The sequence below is a fragment of the Acipenser ruthenus genome, chromosome 7 (assembly GCF_902713425.1).
Source record: "Acipenser ruthenus chromosome 7, fAciRut3.2 maternal haplotype, whole genome shotgun sequence".
Taxonomy (NCBI): Eukaryota; Metazoa; Chordata; class Actinopteri; order Acipenseriformes; family Acipenseridae; genus Acipenser; species Acipenser ruthenus.
The window spans coordinates 69,931,987-69,955,268 of record NC_081195.1 but is presented as its reverse complement, the minus strand read 5'-3'; the positions used below and the strand labels follow the sequence as shown (position 1 = coordinate 69,955,268).

General features: G+C 55.3%; 1 protein-coding gene across 9 annotated transcripts; it reads left to right on the top strand.

The window, feature by feature from the left end:
- Positions 1-5,009: 5,009 nt before the first annotated feature.
- Positions 5,010-17,299, top strand: LOC131737566 (traB domain-containing protein-like). 9 transcript variants are annotated; one of them, XM_059027807.1, is made up of 10 exons: positions 5,010-5,138; positions 7,311-7,438; positions 8,615-8,693; positions 9,358-9,524; positions 10,941-11,081; positions 11,796-11,906; positions 12,780-12,919; positions 13,230-13,402; positions 14,965-15,061; positions 16,597-17,299. In XM_059027807.1, exons 2-10 carry the CDS (start codon positions 7,337-7,339, stop codon positions 16,766-16,768), a joined length of 1,182 nt encoding a protein of 393 aa, XP_058883790.1. In that variant the 5' UTR covers positions 5,010-5,138; positions 7,311-7,336; the 3' UTR covers positions 16,769-17,299. The 9 variants fall into 9 exon arrangements, with proteins under 9 accessions (XP_058883790.1, XP_058883792.1, XP_058883794.1 ...); XM_059027809.1 differs by lacking the exon at positions 5,010-5,138 and adding an exon at positions 5,169-5,319; XM_059027811.1 differs by lacking the exons at positions 5,010-5,138; positions 7,311-7,438 and adding an exon at positions 7,445-7,594.
- Positions 17,300-23,282: the final 5,983 nt, after the last annotated feature.

Sequence of the window (23,282 nt, the reverse complement as noted above, 5' to 3'; positions counted from 1 at the left end):
TGCCTGTCTCCCTCCCTCCCTCCCTCCCTCCCTGCCTGTCTCCCTCCCTCCCTGCCTGTCTCCCTCCCTGCCTGTCTCCCTCTCTCTCTGCCCGCTTCCCTCCCTCCCTCTCAAAATATGTGCTGAAACAATGAAACAGTGTTCAGTGAGCTGTGTTCTGAGGCCCTGCTTCAGGATCTTGCTATCTTTAACACACACTCTGCTGAATACAGGACCTCTTCTGAGAAATCGTCTTGCTTGCACAGTAATCTATAATCTGGATTCAGGCCCCAGAATCTCCTTGCCTGTGGTTTCCATGCACACTCACAGCACAGTGTCACAAACAGGCTGGTCTGCAGGGTGAACAGAAAGGGGAGGAGGAATACTTCATGCTCCCATCAAGCCCTCGCCTACCGTCACGTCAGCCAGGGCTATAAACTGTGCTGCGGCTGACAGGCCAATCTGCCGGAAAAGAATTATCTGCACCGGTCCCAGCTGAGCCCTGCAAGCACAAACTATCTCTCCAGGGACAGGCACACACATGCTGAGAGGGGCTGGGAGGGAGGCAGTGTGGTGTAGTGGTGAGAGCGGAGGGGCTGGGAGGGAGGCAGTGTGGTGTAGTGGTGAGAGCGGAGGGGCTGGGAGGGAGGCAGTGTGGTGTAGTGGTGAGAGCGGAGGGGCTGGGAGGGAGGCAGTGTGGAGTAGTGGTGAGAGCGGAGGGGCTGGGAGGGAGGCAGTGTGGTGTAGTGGTGAGAGCGGAGGGGCTGGGAGGGAGGCAGTGTGGAGTAGTGGTGAGAGCGGAGGGGCTGGGAGGGAGGCAGTGTGGTGTAGTGGTGAGAGCGGAGGGGCTGGGAGGGAGGCAGTGTGGTGTAGTGGTGAGAGCGGAGGGGCTGGGAGGGAGGCAGTGTGGTGTAGTGGTGAGAGCGGATGGGCTGGGAGGGAGGCAGTGTGGTGTAGTGGAGAGAGCGGAGGGGCTGGGAGGGAGGCAGTGTGGTGTAGTGGAGAGAGCGGAGGGGCTGGGAGGGAGGCAGTGTGGTGTAGTGGAGAGAGCGGAGGGGCTGGGAGGGAGGCAGTGTGGTGTAGTGGAGAGAGCGGAGGGGCTGGGAGGGAGGCAGTGTGGTGTAGTGGTGAGAGCGGAGGGGCTGGGAGGGAGGCAGTGTGGAGTAGTGGTGAGAGCGGAGTGGCTGGGAGGGAGGCAGTGTGGTGTAGCGGTGAGAGCGGAGGGGCTGGGAGGGAGGCAGTGTGGTCACACGGTTAGAGACGAATCTCAGCCTCTCAGGCATTGCCAACAGTTTACTAGCCTTTATATGGAGTGCTCTTGGTTCACTCGATGAGGACATTAGGAATCATGGCTCCCTCCAGTGGTCAGTATGTGGAAGACAATGAAGTGAGGTCAGTGCCCAGCAGGGGGTGCTGGATCTCACGTGACATATAGAGGAATCCCTAAACCACCCAAACCAGTGGAGTGTATAAATGACTGCAGCGGCCCAGAGTGCAGGACCTCTGAACAGCATTCACAGTGATAAACCACTAGGGGGCTGCAGGAGGTTTGTTCTAAGCTTTGGGACTCAACAGAAAGATGTTCAGCGGCCAGGTCCTTGTTAAATGTCTTTCTGCTAACGATTCCTGACATGTATAAAGTGCTCTGTGCAGCGTCAGTATAGCACTGGCTGCGCTTCAGCTCTCTGTAGATTTAGTGCTGGGGATATTGCTGACCTCAGCCTGTCTCTGTTCAGTCCTCACCAGCTGAACCAGCGCAGTGCAGTCTGGAGCAGATCTGGGCTCAGCATTCCCATTGAAGGGCTGTGTGATATTGGACACACTGCAGCCTGGTTGGAGGTATGCTGGGGTGAGTCAGGCTGCAGTCTCCCGTTCATCCTCAGACCATGAGTCTCTTCCTCAGGGCGCTCTCTCGCTGCCACTGGCCACCTTAACTCTGCGCTGATCACCTGCCAGCAGGGGCTGCATCATATCTTCCATCACTACACTGAGACTCCCTGCCCTCCAGCACCCCATCAACCCCCTCACTCACAAACAAACCTGCCTGCCTGCCCTCCAGCACCCCATCAACCCCCTCACTCACAAACAAACCTGCCTGCCTGCCCTCCAGCACCCCATCAACCCCCTCACTCACAAACAAACCTGCCTGCCCTCCAGCACCCCATCAACCCCCTCACTCACAAACAAACCTGCCTGCCTCCAGCACCCCATCACCCCCTCACTCACAAACAAACCTGCCTGCCTCCAGCACCCCATCAACCCCCTCACTCACAAACAAACCTGCCTGCCTGCCCTCCAGCACCCCATCAACCCCCTCACTCACAAACAAACCTGCCTGCCTCCAGCACCCCATCACCCCCTCACTCACAAACAAACCTGCCTGCCTCCAGCACCCCATCAACCCCCTCACTCACAAACAAACCTGCCTGCCTGCCCTCCAGCACCCCATCAACCCCCTCACTCACAAACAAACCTGCCTGCCTGCCCTCCAGCACCCCATCAACCCCCTCACTCACAAACAAACCTGCCTGCCTGCCCTCCAGCACCCCATCAACCCCCTCACTCACCAACAAACCTGCCTGCCTGCCCTCCAGCACCCCATCAACCCCCTCACTCACCAACAAACCTGCCTGCCTGCCCTCCAGCACCCCATCAACCCCCTCACTCACAAACAAACCTGCCTGCCTCCAGCACCCCATCACCCCCTCACTCACAAACAAACCTGCCTGCCTGCCCTCCAGCACCCCATCAACCCCCTCACTCACAAATAAACCTGCCTGCCTGCCCTCCAGCACCCCATCAACCCCCTTCACTCACAAACAAACCTGCCTGCCTCCAGCACCTCATCAACCCCCTCACTCACAAACAAACCTGCCTGCCTCCAGCACCCCATCAACCCCCTCACTCACAAACAAACCTGCCTGCCTGCCCTCAGCACCCCATCAACCCCCTTCACTCACAAACAAACCTGCCTGCCTGCCCTCCAGCACCCCATCAACCCCCTCACTCACAAACAAACCTGCCTGCCCTCCAGCACCCCATCAACCCCCTCACTCACAAACAAACCTGCCTGCCTGCCCTCCAGCACCCCATCAACCCCCTCACTCACAAACAAACCTGCCTGCCTGACCTCCAGCACCCCATCAACCCCCTCACTCACAAACAAACCTGCCTGCCTGCCCTCCAGCACCCCATCAACCCCCTCACTCACAAACAAACCTGCCTGCCTGCCCTCCAGCACCCCATCAACCCCCTCACTCACAAACAAACCTGCATGCCTGCCCTCCAGCACCCCATCAACCCCCTCACTCACAAACAAACCTGCCTGCCTGCCCTCCAGCACCCCATCAACCCCCTCACTCACAAACAAACCTGCCTGCCCTCCAGCACCCCATCAACCCCCTCACTCACAAACAAACCTGCCTGCCTGCCCTCCAGCACCCCATCAACCCCCTCACTCACAAACAAACCTGCCTGCCTGCCCTCCAGCACCTCATCAACCCCCTCACTCACAAACAAACCTGCCTGCCAGCCCTCCAGCACCTCATCAACCCCCTCACTCACAAACAAACCTGCCTGCCTGCCCTCCAGCACCCCATCAACCCCCTCACTCACAAACAAACCTGCCTGCCTGCCCTCCAGCACCTCATCAGCCCCCTCACTCACAAACCTGCCTGCCAGCCCTCCAGCACCTCATCAGCCCCCTCACTCACAAACCTGCCTGCCTGCCCTCCAGCACCCCATCAACCCCCTCACTCACAAACAAACCTGCCTGCCTGCCCTCCAGCACCTCATCAGCCCCCTCACTCACAAACCTGCCTGCCAGCCCTCCAGCACCTCATCAACCCCCTCACTCACAAACCTGCCTGCCTGCCCTCCAGCACCTCATCAACCCCCTCACTCACAAACAAACCTGCCTGCCTCCAGCACCCCATCAACCCCCTCACTCACAAACAAACCTGCCTGCCTGCCCTCCAGCACCCCATCACCCCCTCACTCACAAACAAACCTGCCTGCCTGCCCTCCAGCACCCCATCACCCCCTCACTCACAAACAAACCTGCCTGCCTGCCCTCCAGCACCCCATCAGCCCCCTCACTCACAAACCTGCCTGCCAGCCCTCCAGCACCTCATCAACCCCCTCACTCACAAACAAACCTGCCTGCCTCCAGCACCCCATCAACCCCCTCACTCACAAACAAACCTGCCTGCCTGCCCTCCAGCACCCCATCAACCCCCTCACTCACAAACAAACCTGCCTGCCCTCCAGCACCCCATCAACCCCCTCACTCACAAACAAACCTGCCTGCCCTCCAGCACCCCATCAGCCCCCTCACTCACAAACCTGCCTGCCTGCCCTCCAGCACCCCATCAGCCCCCTCACTCACAAACCTGCCTGCCTGCCCTCCAGCACCCCATCAACCCCCTCACTCACAAACAAACCTGCCTGCCTGACCTCCAGCACCCCATCAACCCCCTCACTCACAAACAAACCTGCCTGCCCTCCAGCACCCCATCAACCCCCTCACTCACAAACAAACCTGCCTGCCTGCCCTCCAGCACCCCATCAACCCCCTCACTCACAAACAAACCTGCCTGCCTGCCCTCCAGCACCCCATCAACCCCCTCACTCACAAACAAACCTGCCTGCCTGCCCTCCAGCACCCCATAAACCCCCTCACTCACAAACAAACCTGCCTGCCTGCCCTCCAGCACCCCATCAACCCCCTCACTCACAAACAAACCTGCCTGCCCTCCAGCACCTCATCAACCCCCTCACTCACAAACAAACCTGCCTGCCTGCCCTCCAGCACCCCATCAACCCCCTTCACTCACAAACAAACCTGCCTGCCTGCCCTCCAGCACCCCATCAACCCCCTGACAAGTATTTACTGTAAATGTGTGTGACCAGCTAAAATATCTCTCTGTGACTCAACAAATTATATCTGGAATAAACAGACCATCCTGCAAATGAAAAAAGCAGAACTACTCTAAACAGCAGCCGGGTGATCGAAGAACTACAATACCCACCTGCTGGCCAACAGCTGAACTACAGTTCTCCCTTTGGGGCTGTCCCATGAAACTACACTACCCAGAAGGCAGTGCGATTGGAGCCCACTTTTGAAGAAACAGACGGGCTGTGTCGTGAAAGTGCAGCAGGTAGGTTGGTTTCTGGTGCTTGTTGTGGAATCATATACAGTAATAGTTCTGAAATAACTTGAAGCGTTTGACACACGTGCTTCTGAAACTAGCGATTGTTTTGAGCAGTTCGCTGCGGGTGGGTCGGATGTCTGAGTGAAGTCTGGGAACTGTTTGTTAAGAGAGTCCTGCTTTACCATATGTGAGTGACAGGAGGAGAAGGGCTGGTTTGCATTAAAATGACTAGCTTTCTAGTTTGCGTTTTCGGTATCCTGCAGTGCGATCTGGTGCCATGTGTCTGTGTGAAATAGACCCATGTTTTATAATAACATGAATTAAACGATTTACCCCCAGCATCACACACGTGGTCACTTAGCTAAGCGCACACTCCGTTCTGTGCAGTTTCATCAGATGATCGATGATTACACAATGATGATCTGCTGTGCTGTCGTGTCAAACACATCCATTTCCTGTACTGTATGTGCTGTACGGCGGAGGAATGCTGTTCGATTGTAATGCTGTACCGCGCTACGCAGTGTTAAACAAAGTCAGGATTTCGAGAGAGCTCTGTGTTTGTTTTATATGTGAGCATACAGGAGAGAAGGGTGTAACTTTTCACACTACATATCCTGCTAGCTGCGGATCACAGAGTGTATTGTTTGCTAGTTTTAAAGTGTTAGACTGTGATTCATTTCCATTGGTAGAACAAAAACACTTCCGACCACCAGAAAAACAACCGTGTGTCTATAATACGGATGTGTCCGTGCCACGTTATTCTGCCGAGTTGCCCTGTGCTGCATTGCGCGGCTCGCTGATCGCTGCCTGGATCCGGCTGTGCCTGTGACACAGCTCTGCTGTGTCGATGATGTATCAGTCTGAGTATAATGATACGATACTGTATGTTCTTCTTTCAGAGGATTGTACAATGTAAATAAATAGGGGTAATATATTAGGGCTGTCTCAAATAGCTGAACAGCTCTCTATTATTAATAATGCATGATAACAAGTAAGCAATTGATTGTATGAATGGGGGTGTCAGTTGGTCGCCCCCTGTATTTAATTTAGGGGAGCCTGCATGACGTGATAGTATCCAATCACACCATATCGTGATAGTATCCAATCACACCATATCGTGATAGTATCCAATCACATCATATCGTGATAGTATCCAATCACACCATATCGTGATAGTATCCAATCACACCATATCGTGATAGTATCCAATCACACCATATCGTGATAGTATCCAATCACATCATATCGTGATAGTATCCAATCACACCATATCGTGATAGTATCCAATCACACCATATCGTGATAGTATCCAATCACACCATATCGTGATAGTATCCAATCATATCATATCGTGATAGTATCCAGTCACACCATATTATGATAGGTATCCAGTCACACCATATCGTGATAGTATCCAATCACACCATATCGTGATAGTATCCAATCATATCATATCGTGATAGTATCCAGTCACACCATATTATGATAGGTATCCAGTCACACCATATCGTGATAGTATCCAATCACACCATATCGTGATAGTATCCAATCACACCATATCGTGATAGTATCCAGTCACACCATATCGTGATAGTATCCAATCACACCATATCGTGATAGTATCCAATCATATCATATCGTGATAGTATCCAGTCACAACATATTATGATAGGTATCCAGTCACACCATATCGTGATAGTATCCAGTCACACCATATTATGATAGGTATCCAGTCACATCATATCGTGATAGTATCCAGTCACACCATATTATGATAGGTATCCAGTCACACCATATCGTGATAGTATCCAATCATATCATATCGTGAGGTGGCTTCTATTGCTCTGCGCAGCACAAAGGAATATCCACTAGAAAGTGTCTTCAGGGCGTCAGATGATTCTTAAGGGTTTCGGTTAGCATTTTAACTGCATTGTGGGTAGAGATGGGAATGTGCAGCTACTGTGATTCACAGGGGTGGAAATAGGACTCCCATTGCATAGCAGTTTGATGGTTTCCTCGTTTACTATGAGTTTAATAAGCCACCCCTGAGCCTGTTATCTGTACACACATGAGGCTCATAGTAAAGCCTGCTCTGCTAGGAGTCTTATTAGCACCCCTGCCACAGTCCGAGCTCTCTCCCAGGCGTGTGCAACTGTGCTGAGTCTCTCTGTGTTTCAGAGTCGCTTGTGGAGACCGACCCCACCATGGAAGAGCAGCAGAGTGGAGAGGTGAATGTGAGTGCAGTGCTGATCAGGGGGGCCGCTCAGGAGACCGACCCCACCATGGAAGAACAGCAGAGTGGAGCGGTGAGTGTGAGTGCAGTGCTGATCAGGGGGGCCGCTCAGGAGACCGACCCCACCATGGAAGAGGAGCAGAGTGGAGCGGTGAGTGTGAGTGCAGTGCTGATCAGGGGAGTCGCTCAGGAGACCGACCCCACCATGGAAGAGCAGCAGAGTGGAGCGGTGAGTGTGAGTGCAGTGCTGATCAGGGGGGCCGCTCAGGAGACCGACCCCACCATGGAAGAGGAGCACAGTGGAGCGGTGAGTGTGAGTGCAGTGCTGATCAGGGGGGCCGCTCAGGAGACCGACCCCACCATGGAAGAGGAGCACAGTGGAGAGGTGAGTGTGAGTGCAGTGCTGATCAGGGGGGCCGCTCAGGAGACCGACCCCACCATGGAAGAGGAGCACAGTGGAGAGGTGAGTGTGAGTGCAGTGCTGATCAGGGGGGCCGCTCAGGAGACCGACCCCACCATGGAAGAACAGCAGAGTGGAGCGGTGAGTGTGAGTGCAGTGCTGATCAGGGGAGTCGCTCAGGAGACCGACCCCACCATGGAAGAGGAGCACAGTGGAGAGGTGAGTGTGAGTGCAGTGCTGATCAGGGGGGCCGCTCAGGAGACCGACCCCACCATGGAAGAGGAGCAGAGTGGAGAGGTGAGTGTGAGTGCAGTGCTGATCAGGGGAGTCGCTCAGGAGACCGACCCCACCATGGAAGAGGAGCAGAGTGGAGCGGTGAGTGTGAGTGCAGTGCTGATCAGGGGAGTCGCTCAGGAGACCGACCCCACCATGGAAGAGGAGCAGAGTGGAGAGGTGAGTGTGAGTGCAGTGCTGATCAGGGGGGCCGCTCAGGAGACCGACCCCACCATGGAAGAGGAGCAGAGTGGAGAGGTGAGTGTGAGTGCAGTGCTGATCAGGGGTGCAAAGTGGGCTCATTCTCCTGCCAAAATCACACTTTTCTAGCTCCGTTATTTTCAGTGCATCCAGTATATTCTGAAGCCAGATGCAGGTGTAAGTAGTCGTATCTTGTGAATGGTCTTGAGCAGGGTCTGTAGGTGCACAATGTCATGAAGGAGGGTTCTGCACACAAAGTAACCTCCTGGAACACCATCACATTTGTCAGCATTTGTGTGTGTGAGTCTTGTGTAGCAGAACCTGTCTGTCTCACTGTCTCCTGTCCTCCCTGTCTCGATCTCTCTCTCTCTCCAGGACCTGTCTTGTTGTCCAACCTCCCCAGCATCGTCACAGGAGGAGATTCACAGCCTCCCTGCCCTCCCCCCGAACCTCTGTGAGTAACACTGAGTGTGTGTGTGTGTGTGTGTGTGCGTTACTGAGTGTGAGCGAGGCTCTGGTTTGTGTGTGTGTGTGTATGTTACTGTGAGCGAGGGTTATGTAGGTGTGTGAATGAGTGAGTGTGTGTGACTGACGGTATGAGTGGAGGTCGAGGTGTCTATGTGTGTGTTCATCAGTGTGACCCCTCTCCCCCTCTCAATTCAATTCAAGTCAATAAGCTTTATTGGCATGACAGGAATAAACAAAGAAAAATAACATACAAATAGACAGTCACAAAGTGAACCCTGACCCTCTCCCCCCCCTCTCTCTCCCCCCCCTCTCTCTCTCTCTCTCCCCCCTCTCTCTCTCTCCCTGCCTCCTCTCTCTCTCCCCTCCCTCTCTCTCTCTCTCTCCCCCCTCTCTCTCTCTCCCCCCTCTCTCTCTCTCTCTCCCTGCCTCCTCTCTCTCTCCCCTCCTCTCTCTCTCTCCCCCCCTCTCTCTCTCTCTCTCCCCCCTCTCTCTCCCCCCTCTCTCTCTCTCTCTCCCCCTCTCTCTCTCTCTCCCTGCCTCCTCTCTCTCTCCCCTCCTCTCTCTCTCCCCCCCCTCTCTCTCTCTCTCCCCTCTCTCTCTCTCTCTCTCTCTCCCTCTCTCTCTCCCTCTCTCTCTCTCTCCCTCTGTAGCGGATCAGGATGCGATGCAGCTGCTGTGGGAGGTGAAGATGCAGCGCCGGCAGCAGTGTCCGGATCTCCCCGAGACAGTGTCGCGGCTGCAGGGGGAGGACGGCAGCGTGGTGTACCTGGTCGGGACGGCACACTTCAGCGAGAGCAGCAAGCAAGACGTGGTCCGGGTGAGACGCGAAGCACACCTTTACACACGCACACACTCTGACACACGCACACACTCTGACACACGCACACACTCTTACACACGCACACACTCTTACACACGCACCACACACACACGCACACACCCTGACACACGCACACACTCTGACACACACACACTCTTACACACGCACACACTCTTACACACGCACACTCCTTTACACACGCACACACTCTGACACACGCACACACTCTGACACACACACACTCTTACACACGCACACACTCTTACACACGCACACTCCTTTACACACGCACACACTCTGACACACGCACACACTCTGACACACACACACTCTTACACACGCACACACTCTTACACACCGCACACTCCTTTACACACGCACACACTCTGACACACGCACACACTCTGACACATGCACACACTCTTACACACGCACACACACACACACACACTCTGACACACGCACACACTCTGACACATGCACACACTCTTACACACGCACACACCCTTACACACGCACACACACACACGCACACACCCTGACACACGCACACACTCTGACACACGCACACACTCTGACACACGCACACACTCTGACACACGCACACACTCTTACACACGCACACACTCTTACACACGCACACACTCTTACGCACGCACACACTCTTACACCCACACGCTCGCTCACACACGCATGTACTCTTACACGCGCACACATGCTCGTACACACACAAGCTTACACACACACACACACACACACAGATACTCTTCCACGCTCACACACAAACACTTCTCCACACGCCCAGGCCCATCAAGACAATGAGGTTGTTATTTTGGAAGCTCTATCCTCCCAGGCACGGCTCCAGTCAGTGGCATCAGTTTTTTTAAATGCACCAAACCCTCTTAGTTGGTCACAACACCCTTCGTGATTTGATCTTGAGGTGTGTTAAACATGCTGTTCACGTGGGATTGTCACACTGGCATAGTGAGGCAGGCAATGCTGGGATATGTACTTTTTGCTCAGTGTGTTGATGTTGCAGGTGGTGCAGGGAATGCTGGGATATGTAGTTTGTGCTCAGTGTGTTCCTCTTGCAGGCAGTGCAGGGAATGCTGGGATATGTAGTTTGTGCTCAGTGTGTTCCTCTTGCAGGCAGTGCAGGGAATGCTGGGATATGTAGTTTGTGCTCCGTGTGTTCCTCTTGCAGGCAGTGCAGGGAATGCTGGGATATGTAGTTTTTGCTCAGTGTGTTCATGTTGCAGGCGGTGCAGGGAATGCTGGGATGTACTTTTTGCTAAGTGGGTTCCTCTTGCAGGGAATGCTGGGATATGTAGTTTTTGCTCACTGTGTTCCTCTTGCAGGCGGTGCAGGGAATGCTGGGATATGTAGTTTTTGCTCAGTGTGTTCATGTTACAGACGATCCAGGCGGTGCAGCCGGACGTGGTTCTGGTTGAGCTGTGTCAGTACAGAGTCTCTATGCTGAAAATGGATGAGAAAACGCTGCTGAAGGAGGCCAAAGAAATCAACCTGGAGAAGGTGCAGCAAGCCATCAAGCAGGTACGAGGCTGAAACAGCAGTGTGTGAAATATCACATCACTGTGTGGAATATCACATCACTGTGTGGAATATCACATCACTGTGTGGAATATCACATCACTGTGTGGAATATCACATCACTGTGTGGAATATCACATCACTGTGTGGAATATCACATCACTGTGTTTAATATCACATCACTGTCATCTCCCCTCTCTGTCTCTCATCTCCCCTCTCCCCTCTCTGTCTCTCATCTCCCCTCTCCCCTCTCTGTCTCTCATCTCCCCTCTCCCCTCTCTGTCTCTCATCTCCCCTTCCCCTCTCTGTCTCTCATCTTCCCTCTCTGTCTCTCATCTCCCCTCTCCCCTCTCTGTCTCTCATCTCCCCTCTGTCTCTCATCTCCCCTCTCTGTCTCTCATCTCCCCTCTCTGTCTCTCATCTCCCCTCTCCCCTCTCTGTCTCTCATCTCCCCTCTCTGTGTCTCATCTCCCCTCTCCGTCTCTCTCTCTCATCTTCCCTCTCTGTCTCTCATCTCCCCTTCCCCTCTCTGTCTCTCATCTTCCCTCTCTGTCTCTGTCTCTCATCTTCCCTCTCTGTCTCTCATCTCCCCTTCCCCTCTCTGTCTCTCATCTTCCCTCTCTGTCTCTCATCTCCCCTCTTCCCTCTCTGTCTCTCATCTCCCCTCTCTGTCTCTCATCTCCTCTCTCCTCCCTCTTCTTTCTCTCTCTCTCTCAGAATGGAGTGATGTCAGGGCTGATGCAGATCCTGCTTCTCAAGGTGTCGGCTCACATCACAGAGCAGCTGGGCATGGCGCCAGGGGGGGAGTTCAGGGAGGCCTTCAGAGAGGTGAGGGGACTGGAGGGAGGGGGTTGGGGGAGGGAGGAGGGAAAGGGTGGGGGAGAGGGGAGGGAAAGGGTGGGGGGAGAGGAGGGGAGAGGGAAAGGGTGGGGGGAGAGGGGAGGGGGAGGGAAAGGGTGGGGGGAGGGGGAGGGAAAGGGTGGGGGGAGAGGAGAGGGGAGGGGGAGGGAAAGGGTGGGGGGAGAGGAGGGGAGAGGGAAAGGGTGGGGGAGGGGAGGGGGAGGGAAAGGGTGGGGGAGAGGAGAGGGGGAGGGAAAGGGTGGGGGGAGAGGGGAGGGGGAGGGAAAGGGTGGGGGGAGAGGAGAGGGGAGGGGGAGGGAAAGGGTGGGGGGAGAGGAGAGGGAGGAGGGAAAGGGTGGGAGGAGAGGGGAGGGGGAGGGGGAGGGAAAGGGTGGGGGAGAGGAGAGGGGAGGGGGAGGGAAAGGGTGGGGGGAGAGGAGTGGGGAGGGGGAGGGAAAGGGTGGGGGGGGGGGGAGGGAAAGGGTGGGGGGAGGGGGGAGGGGGAGGGAAAGGGTGGGGGGAGAGGAGAGGGGAGGGGGAGGGAAAGGGTGGGGGGAGAGGAGAGGGAGGAGGGAAAGGGTGGGGGGAGAGGAGAGGGGAGGGGGAGGGAAAGGGTGGGGGGAGAGGAGAGGGTAGGGGGAGGGAAAGGGTGGGGGGAGAGGAGAGGGAGGAGGGAAAGGGTGGGGGGAGAGGAGAGGGGAGGGGGAGGGGAGGGAAAGGGTGGGGGGAGAGGAGAGGGGAGGGGGAGGGAAAGGGTGGGGGGAGGGGAGAGGAGGGGGGAGGGAAAGGGTGGGGGGAGAGGGAGGAGGGGGGGTCATTGTAATTAGCTCACTGTGAGTGCTGTTCCTCTCTGCCTGGCAGGCTGGCAAGGTGCCCTTCTGTAAGTTCCACCTGGGGGACCGGCCCATTCCTGTCACCTTCAAGAGAGCCATCGCAGCGCTGTCCCTGTGGCAGAAAATGAAGCTGGCCTGGGGGCTGTGCTTCCTCTCCGACCCCATCAGGTGAGAGACAGACACTCCTCTACAGACAGACAGACAGACAGTCCCAGCACTGTGACAGGTTGAAGCCCTGTGTGGACAGGCAGTGGGGAGCTGACGTTGCTGCCTGTCTCTTAATCCCTGCTTTTACAGTAGTGAGATCATGACACACCTCTCCATTTCCACATACAACCCAAAGAAACCCTGCGAATTGTCGTCTTCTCATTTGCATGCTGGTTTACTGTTCAAGAAGACATTGCAAAGCCGGGACCGCGAGGGGAGGACAGCGGGTCTGTCCTCTGGAATTGTGACGGTCTCTCTGTGTCTCCCTCAGTAAGGAGGATGTTGAGAAGTGTAAGCAGAAGGACTTGCTGGAGCAGACCATGTCAGAGATGATCGGGGAGTTCCCTGACCTGCACCGCACCATCGTGGCTGAGAGAGACATCTACCTCACCTACATGCTGAAACAGGCAGCCCAGAGAGTGGAGCTCCCTGCACTGCAAGAGAGTGAGTGTGTGTGTGTGTCTCAGTGTGTGTGTGTGTGTGTACCTGCCTCTCCCTGTGTGTGTCTCAGTGTGTGTGTACCTGCCTCTCCCTGTGTGTGTCTCAGTGTGTGTGTGTGTGTGTGTGTACCTGCCTCTCCCTGTGTGTCTCAGTGTGTGTGTGTGTGTGTGTGTACCTGCCTCTCCCTGTGTGTGTCTCAGTGTGTGTGTGTGTGTGTGTGTGTATGTATGTACCTGCCTCTCCCTGTGTGTGTGTGTATGTATGTACCTGCCTCTCCCTGTGTGTGTATGTGTGTGTATGTATGTACCTGCCTCTCCCTGTGTGTGTGTGTGTGTGTATGTGTGTGTATGTATGTACCTGCCTCTCCCTGTGTGTGTCTGTGTGTGTGTGTGTGTGTATCTGCCTCTCCCTGTGTGTGTCTCATTGTGTGTGTGTGTGTGTGTATCTGCCTCTCCCTGTGTGTGTCTCATTGTGTGTGTGTGTGTGTATCTGCCTCTCCCTGTGTGTGTCTCAGTGTGTGTGTGTGTGTGTGTACCTGCCTCTCCCTGTGTGTGTCTCAGTGTGTGTGTGTGTGTGTATCTGCCTCTCCCTGTGTGTGTCTCAGTGTGTGTGTGTGTGTGTGTGTGTACCTGCCTCTCCCTGTGTGTGTCTCAGTGTGTGTGTGTGTGTGTGTACCTGCCTCTCCCTGTGTGTGTCTCAGTGTGTGTGTGTGTGTGTGTGTGTATGTATGTACCTGCCTCTCCCTGTGTGTGTGTGTATGTATGTACCTGCCTCTCCCTGTGTGTGTATGTGTGTGTATGTATGTACCTGCCTCTCCCTGTGTGTGTGTGTGTGTGTATGTGTGTGTATGTATGTACCTGCCTCTCCCTGTGTGTGTGTGTGTGTGTATCTGCCTCTCCCTGTGTGTGTCTCATTGTGTGTGTGTGTGTGTGTATCTGCCTCTCCCTGTGTGTGTCTCAGTGTGTGTGTGTGTGTGTGTACCTGCCTCTCCCTGTGTGTGTCTCAGTGTGTGTGTGTGTGTGTGTATCTGCCTCTCCCTGTGTGTGTCTCAGTGTGTATGTGTGTGTATGTATGTACCTGCCTCTCCCTGTGTGTGTCTGTGTGTGTGTGTGTGTGTGTATCTGCCTCTCCCTGTGTGTGTCTCATTGTGTGTGTGTGTGTGTGTATCTGCCTCTCCCTGTGTGTGTCTCATTGTGTGTGTGTGTGTGTATCTGCCTCTCCCTGTGTGTGTCTCAGTGTGTGTGTGTGTGTGTGTACCTGCCTCTCCCTGTGTGTGTCTCAGTGTGTGTGTGTGTGTGTGTATCTGCCTCTCCCTGTGTGTGTCTCAGTGTGTGTGTGTGTGTGTGTGTGTACCTGCCTCTCCCTGTGTGTGTCTCAGTGTGTGTGTGTGTGTGTGTGTGTACCTGCCTCTCCCTGTGTGTGTCTCAGTGTGTGTGTGTGTGTGTGTGTGTACCTGCCTCTCCCTGTGTGTGTCTCAGTGTGTGTGTGTGTGGGGGGGGTGGGTCAGGTCAGGTCAGGTTCAGGGGGTGTTGACTGACCCCCCCCGTGTCTCTGGCTCTCCCCAGAGGTCCCGGCAGTGGTGGTGGGCGTGGTCGGGATGGGTCACGTTCCTGGGATTGAGAGAAACTGGGATACACCACTCAACATCCAGGAGATCATGAGGTGAGACTGCACTGTTAGCAATAAAAAGAACAACACGTTCATTTCATAACAAATTGAGCACTGTGTGTGTCTCTCGTGTGTGTGTGTCTCTCGTGTGTGTGTGTCTCTCGTGTGTGTGTGTCTCTGGCTCTGTGCGTGTGTGTGTGTGTATGTGTCTTTGTCTCTCAGTGTATGTGTGTGTCTCTTTCTCTCAGTGTGTGTGTGTGTGTGTGTGTGTGTGTCTCTCTCTCTCTCTCAGTGTGTGTTTGTTCAGGCCTCTCTGTGTATCTCAGTGTGGCTCCCTCCTCTCTCTCTGTGTCTCTGTGTCTCTCAGTGTGGCTCCCTCCTCTCTCTGTGTATCTCAGTGTGGCTCCCTCCTCTCTCTCTGTGTCTCTGTGTATCTCAGTGTGGCTCCCTCCTCTCTCTGTGTCTCTGTGTATCTCAGCGTGGCTCCCTCCTCTCTCTGTGTCTCTCTGTATCTCAGCGTGGCTCCCTCCTCTCTCTCTGTGTCTCTGTGTATCTCAGCGTGGCTCCCTCCTCTCTCTGTGTCTCTGTGTATCTCAGTGTGGCTCCCTCCTCTCTCTCTGTGTCTCTGTGTATCTCAGCGTGGCTCCCTCCTCTCTCTGTGTCTCTGTGTATCTCAGCGTGGCTCCCTCCTCTCTCTGTGTCTCTGTGTATCTCAGTGTGGTTCCCTCCTCTCTCTGTGTCTCTGTGTATCTCAGTGTGGTTCCCTCCTCTCTCTGTGTCTCTGTGTATCTCAGCGTGGCTCCCTCCTCTCTCTGTGTCTCTGTGTATCTCAGTGTGGCTCCCTCCTCTCTCTGTGTCTCTGTGTCTCTGTGTATCTCAGCGTGGCTCCCTCCTCTCTCTCTGTGTCTCTGTGTATCTCAGCGTGGCTCCCTCCTCTCTCTGTGTCTCTCTGTATCTCAGCGTGGCTCCCTCCTCTCTCTCTGTGTCTCTGTGTATCTCAGCGTGGCTCCCTCCTCTCTCTCTGTGTCTCTGTGTATCTCAGCGTGGCTCCCTCCTCTCTCTCTGTGTCTCTGTGTATCTCAGCGTGGCTCCCTCCTCTCTCTGTGTCTCTGTGTATCTCAGCGTGGCTCCCTCCTCTCTCTGTGTCTCTGTGTATCTCAGCGTGGCTCCCTCCTCTCTCTGTGTCTCTGTGTATCTCAGTGTGGTTCCCTCCTCTCTCTGTGTCTCTGTGTATCTCAGCGTGGCTCCCTCCTCTCTCTGTGTCTCTGTGTATCTCAGTGTGGCTCCCTCCTCTCTCTGTGTCTCTGTGTCTCTGTGTATCTCAGCGTGGCTCCCTCCTCTCTCTCTGTGTCTCTGTGTATCTCAGCGTGGCTCCCTCCTCTCTCTCTGTGTCTCTGTGTATCTCAGCGTGGCTCCCTCCTCTCTCTCTGTGTCTCTGTGTATCTCAGCGTGGCTCCCTCCTCTCTCTGTGTCTCTGTGTATCTCAGCGTGGCTCCCTCCTCTCTCTGTGTCTCTGTGTATCTCAGTGTGGCTCCCTCCTCTCTCTCGCTGTTCTAATTCCTCTCTCTCTCTGTCTTTGTGTATCTCAGTGTCGCGCCCCCCTCCCTCTCCAGCACTGTGGTGAAGACGGTTCTGAAGGGCTCGGTTCTGGGGATTCTGGGATACGCGTGTTACCGGGCCGGCTCTGGCGTGGGTCGAGTTCTGCTGTCAGTGCCGGTGGTCCAGACCTTCATGAGACGCTTCGTGCCCAGTGGGCCCTGACCGGACCGGACAGCACTAACGGGCGCAGGAGCAGAGACTCTTTTATTCTTGTAGTTTACTGGGTTATGAATAATAACTGTTTGCCTTAATCCTACTGGCTGTAGGTCCCTTAATTACCTGCAGGGAGCGCCTCTGTCTCAGGAAGAGGAGGGGTTTACCAGGACACGCCCCCTTCTCTGTGTGGACACGCCCCTTTTCTAAACTGCCTCTTGTGCCAAAATTTGTCCGGGTGTAGGTTACAGTTTGAACACCTGCACAATATTTTAATGTGTTTATTTTCTATAGTAGTACATCCAGAAAGTTTCCTTTCCCTTAATGCTGCAGAGCTGAACCCTTTGGAGATTCTAAACCTCACGGGCCGTCTCAGCCAATCTGCTTCCCTGTAGAGCGCTCGCTGCCCCCCCAGTGGACGCCCTCTGGAAGCAATGCACTTCAAAATATAATCAAATCACTGGAATTGAACTGAAACACGATGGAAAATGTCTTGATACACAGAAGCATGTGTTGCATTAAAGTCCTCCGCAGACCTTGTGTTGGGCTGCGTTCCCTCTCCTCGCTCTGCACACTCAGTTATCTGCAGGGAGAGAGATCTCCAAGGGTTTCCAGCTCAGAGTCAAAGAACACTGTATTCATCGGAAAGCACAGTTTACCGCTGTGGACACACATTTATTTTCACAATTTCAGTTTTTCAGAAAGAACATTCCAGACTAACCATACGTGGTTCAAATCCCCCCCCCCCCCCCCCATGTGTCTGAGAGGAAGGGGGGCAGGGGGGGTCATTGAGCCGTGTGTCTGAGAGGAAGTGGGGCAGGGGGGTCATTGAGCCGTGTGTCTGAGAGGAAGGGGGGCAGGGGGGGTCATTGAGCCGTGTGTGTGAGAGGAAGGGGGGCAGGGGGGGTCATTGAGCCCTGTGTCTGAGAGGAAGGGGGGCAGGGGGGTCATTGAGCCCTGTGTCTGAGAGGAAGGGGGGCAGGGGGGGTCATTGAGCCCTGTGTCTGAGAGGAAGGGGGGCAGGGGGGTCATTGAGCCGTGTGTCTGAGAGGAAGGGGGGCAGGGGGGGTCATTGAGCCGTGTGTCTGAGAGGAAGGGGGGCAGGGGGGTCATTGAGCCGTGTGTCTGAGAGGAAGGGGGGCAGGGGGGTCATTGAGCCGTGTCTAGGAGGGGCAGGGTTAGGGGCCCCTGTAAACTCCATCTTGAATCAGATTTTTTTTTTACATGGACTGTAATGTTTTCTAAGAGTTCTAAGTTCCACATTTTCTAAGATTTTAAACAGCGTTGGTGATTGAATTTCAGAGACACTGGGACGAGTCTCAGCCCAGGACCTGTAGCCCTTGAGTGGAGGGGAGGTGGGTCCAAGTCTTACTCTGTATCGCTGAGCCTCGATGTGGTATCGGGGGATGTTTGGGGAGGACACAGTTGGTATCGGGGGATGTTTGGGGAGGACACAGTTGGTATAGGGGGATGTTTGGGGAGGACACAGTTGGTATAGGGGGATGTTTGGGGAGGACACAGTTGGTATAGGGGGATGTTTGGGGAGGACACAGTTGGTATAGGGGGATGTTTGGGGAGGACACAGTTGGTATAGGGGGATGTTTGGGGAGGACACAGTTGGTATAGGGGGATGTTTGGGGAGGACACAGTTGGTATAGGGGGATGTTTGGGGAGGACACAGTTGGTATAGGGGGATGTTTGGGGAGGACACAGTTGGTATAGGGGGATGTTTGGGGAGGACACAGTTGGTATAGGGGGATGTTTGGGGAGGACACAGTTGGTATAGGGGGATGTTTGGGGAGGACACAGTTGGTATAGGGGGATGTTTGGGGAGGACACAGTTGGTTTCGGGGGATGTTTGGGGAGGACACAGTTGGTATAGGGGGATGTTTGGGGAGGACACAGTTGGTATAGGGGGATGTTTGGGGAGGACACAGTTGGTATAGGGGGATGTTTGGGGAGGACACAGTTGGTATAGGGGGATGTTTGGGGAGGACACAGTTGGTTTCGAGGGATGTTTGGGGAGGACACAGTTGGTATAGGGGGATGTTTGGGGAGGACACAGTTGGTATTGGGGGATGTTTGGGGAGGACACAGTTGGTTTCGAGGGATGTTTGGGGAGGACACAGTTGGTATAGGGGGATGTTTGGGGAGGACACAGTTGGTATTGGGGGATGTTTGGGGAGGACACAGTTGGTTTCGAGGGATGTTTGGGGAGGACACAGTTGGTATAGGGGGATGTTTGGGGAGGACACAGTTGGTATAGGGGGATGTTTGGGGAGGACACAGTTGGTATAGGGGGATGTTTGGGGAGGACACAGTTGGTTTCGGGGGATGTTTAGGGCAGAGGTGAAAGTAACTTTAATTTCTTACCGGTACTGTATCAGTGTTCAGTCACACCCCCCCATCCTGATTTAAATATAGATCAGCTATTAGTATTTGCATTTAAACGTGATAAATACAAAATCAGAATGATCAAACAAATTGTCCATCAGATTGTTTTTATTTTTGAATGGCGCTAACACTAAACAGTTACTCTGCTGTTATCTCGCTGAGCACACCGATGCAGTTTGTAACTTAAACAAAAGGCGATACAATCGCAAAACAGGAACGATTTAACAATTTCACTGTTTCTGACGGGACGAGAAACGAAGGCTGTTTGTGCTCTACTTGTTTCCTCAGAATATGACCCACACTGCGGGTGAAATGTTCACTTCCTGTGCCGCTCCCTGCAGAGTTCATTCTCTTTGCGAAGCAGCTCATGGTTGTTTTTCTGTTTATATTGTTCCTTTTTAAAAGCAATTATACGGAGCCGCGTATCACAGTCTGTCATTCTACCAAGTAATACAGAGGAATAGCTGTATGCCCTTGTCTTATGTAGGTATTCAGTTTACAAGAGTTTCCACTGCGAGGAATAGTTTATTTCTTTTCGTTTTTCAGGAATTCTTCTTCCTGCTCCGAACAGCTAAATGTCAACGATCGGCCCTGTGACGGTTACCATGGCGATCACACGCGCTGTCATCCTGTCACGTGACCGGGATCTGAGGCTTAAATACAAAGGCTGAATTCTGCAGCCAAAACAAGTCCAGCTGTAAAATGCCCTGGCTAAATGTTTTCCGGTACTCCGTACCGGTCTGTACCGGCTTACTTTCACCTCTGGTTTAGGGGGTCCCAGAGTGGTGGGGTGGGAGAGGGGGGTTAGGGGAGGGTTGGGTTTTCTTTAAGCCTTACTCTGGTATCACTGCTGCCTTTAAACTATCATCAGCCTGTGTGTGTGTCTCTGTCTGTCTGCTTCACAATAGCCCTGCAGCACAGCTCTGCACTGCAGACTCCCTACTGTGAATCGAAACAGTGAAATAATGAGAAATTGAGAAGAGAAGGTCCAGCGAAGGGCCGCGGGTGTCGCTGCTGTTGTTCGTCGCTCATCGTGGTTTCAGTTTTGGAGCAGGTTTGTTTCTCTTGGTTTCAGACTGCTCCCCAAGCCAATCAGAAAGCTGTGTAGATGGAGTTCCTGTCTGTCTCTCAGAGGTTGAGAGGTGTCCTCTGAAGGAGTCTGTCTCTTTCTTTTTTATGCATTCCAGGTAACCTGCAGTCTGTTTCAAGTGCAGTCAGGTGTTGTGAATCACTGTCCCCACGTTCAGCCTCCCTCCACTCTCCCTCGCCTCCCTTTTTCCATTATGGTGCATTCCTTCCCACCACGCACCCCGTGCGTTGATGCACTGCCCCTCCTGTCCACTAGGGGAGCCCCTGCACTGAAGCCGTGCAGAGCCCATCACTATTCACCTTCACCAAAACTGAACGCATGGCTCCGTCTCTCACTGGCGCGGCAAGACCTGTCTGTACAGCTGCTGTGCAGCGGCTCTGTGCAGACGGGTCTGTGCAGCGGCTCTGTGCAGGCAGGTCTGTGCAGCGGCTCTGTGCAGGCAGGTCTGTGCAGCGGCTCTGTGCAGACGGGTCTGTGCAGCGGCTCTGTGCAGGCGGGTCTGTGCAGGCAGGTCTGTGCAGCGGCTCTGTGCAGGCAGGTCTGTGCAGCGGCTCTGTGCAGGCAGGTCTGTGCAGCGGCTCTGTGCAGACGGGTCTGTGCAGCGGCTCTGTGCAGGCGGGTCTGTGCAGACGGGTCTGTGCAGCGGCTCTGTGCAGGCAGGTCTGTGCAGCGGCTCTGTGCAGGCAGGTCTGTGCAGCGGCTCTGTGCAGGCAGGTCTGTGCAGCGGCTCTGTGCAGGCAGGTCTGTGCAGGCAGGTCTGTGCAGCGGCTCTGTGCAGGCAGGTCTGTGCAGCGGCTCTGTGCAGGCAGGTCTGTGCAGCGGCTCTGTGCAGGCCGGTCTGTGCAGTGGCTCTGTGCAGGCAGGTCTGTGCAGCGGCTCTGTGCAGGCAGGTCTGTGCAGCGGCTCTGTGCAGGCGGGTCTGTGCAGCGGCTCTGTGCAGACGGGTCTGTGCAGCGGCTCTGTGCAGGCGGGTCTGTGCAGCGGCTCTGTGCAGGCGGGTCTGTGCAGTGGCTCTGTGCAGGCAGGTCTGTGCAGTGGCTCTGTGCAGGCAGGTCTGTGCAGCGGCTCTGTGCAGGCGGGTCTGTGCAGGCGGGTCTGTGCAGCGGCTCTGTGCAGGCCGGTCTGTGCAGTGGCTCTGTGCAGGCAGGTCTGTGCAGCGGCTCTGTGCAGGCAGCTCTGTGCAGGCAGGTCTGTGCAGGCGGCTCTGTGCAGGCGGGTCTGTGCAGCGGCTCTGTGCAGGCAGGTCTGTGCAGCGGCTCTGTGCAGGCGGGTCTGTGCAGCGGCTCTGTGCAGGTGGGTCTGTGTAGGCGAGTCTGCAGGCGGCTCTGTGCAGCGGCTCTGTGCAGGCGGGTCTGTGCAGCGGCTCTGTGCAGGTGGGTCTGTGCAGCGGCTCTGTGCAGGTGGGTCTGTGCAGGCGAGTCTGCAGGCGGGTCTGTGCAGGCGAGTCTGCAGGAGGCTCTGTGCAGGCGGGTCTGTGCAGGCGAGTCTGCAGGAGGCTCTGTGCAGGTGGGTCTGTGCAGGCGGGTCTGTGCAGGCGGGTCTGTGCAGCGGCTCTGTGCAGGCGAGTCTGCAGGCGGGTCTGTGCAGGCAGGTCTGTGCAGGCAGGTCTGTGCAGGCAGGTCTGTGCAGCGGCTCTGTGCAGGCAGGTCTGTGCAGGCAGGTCTGTGCAGGCAGGTCTGTGCAGGCAGGTCTGTGCAGGCGAGTCTGCAGGCGGGTCTGAGCAGCCAGAGGCCTCTGGCTGGTGCTGATTCTTTTGACAGGACTGTGACTGATATAGTGCATACATCATACATACAATATAGAAGCAAATGAGTCAGCAGGACGTTTTATACTATAATAGCCATTGCAAATCCAGAGCGCCCCCTATCTGCAATTCAGACCTGACTGAGAAGGGCCGTGCTTGTGCTGAAGAGCAGTGTGCTGGACTGTAGGTGTGCAGGAGACCTGGCAGTAGAAGGGCCGTGCTTGTGCTGAAGAGCAGTGTGCTGGACTGTAGGTGTGCAGGAGACCTGGCAGTGTGGGAGCCGGTACACTAGGGGGCGCTGTGGGAGGGGTCCTCTCTTTCTGTTTCATTTGCTTTGCCCTTTTTCACGGGAGCTGTATCTGTATTAAATAAAGCAAAACCAACTTTTAAATGAAAAGATGGTGTGTATTTAAATCCTTTAAAAGCAGCCCTGTGGTTATTGTGTTTGTCTCTGCTCTCTTGTAGCACCATGTGGTCTACAGGCTTGTCCCTCTACATGGTACTGGCCTGTCTGCACTTTGTCAGCTAAATAAATGTCCCTGTCCCCCCAGTCACTGACTACTGCAGAGCTGAATTCAACATGCGAGTCTGTGCCTTCCATTCCACAGCAGTGCCAGCGCTGGGTTAGAGCATAAGAAGAACATAAGAAAGTTTACAAACGAGAGGAGGCCATTCAGCCCATCTTGCTCGTTTGGTCGGTGCGAGCGCCGGGTCAGTCGGTGGGAGCGCTGGGTCGGTCATCGCGAGCGCCGGGTCGGTCATCGCGAGCGCCGGGTCGGTCGGCGGGAGCGCCGGGTCGGTCATCGCGTGCGCCGGGTCGGTCATCGCGAGCGCCGGGTCGGTCCGTGGGAGCGCCGGGTCGGTCATCGCGAGCGCCGGGTCGGTCGGCGGGAGCGCCGGGTCTGTCGGCGGGAGCGCCGGGTCGGTCGACGGGAGCGCCGGGTTAGGGTTCGGTCGGTGGGAGCGCCGGGTCGGTCATCGCGAGCGCCGGGTCGGTCATCGCGAGAGCCGGGTCGGTCGGTGGGAGCGCCAGGTCGGTCGGTGGGAGCGCCGGGTCGGTCATCGCGAGCGCCGGGTCGGTCTGTGGGAGCGCCGGGTCGGTCGGTGGGAGCGCCGGGTCGGTCGGTGGGAGCGTCGGGTCGGTCATCGCGAGCGCCGGGTCGGTCGGTGGGAGCGCCGGGTCGGTCATCGCGTGCGCCGGGTCGGTCGGTGGGAGCGCCGGGTCGGTCATCGCGTGCGCCGGGTCGGTCGGTGGGAGCGCCGGGTCGGTCGGCGGGAGAGCCGGGTCGGTCATC

What these genes read in the sequence shown, in the direction of transcription:
- LOC131737566 (XM_059027806.1), top strand. Translation starts at nt 7,493, where the DNA reads ATGGAAGAGGAGCAGAGTGGAGCGGTGAGTGTGAGTGCAGTGCTGATC. An exon ending in AAGAGGAGCACAGTGGAGCG is followed by an intron (nt 7,673 to 8,614) that starts GTGAGTGTGAGT and finishes CTCTCTCTCCAG; the next exon opens with GACCTGTCTTGTTGTCCAAC. An exon ending in GCTCCCTGCACTGCAAGAGA is followed by an intron (nt 13,403 to 14,964) that starts GTGAGTGTGTGT and finishes GGCTCTCCCCAG; the next exon opens with AGGTCCCGGCAGTGGTGGTG.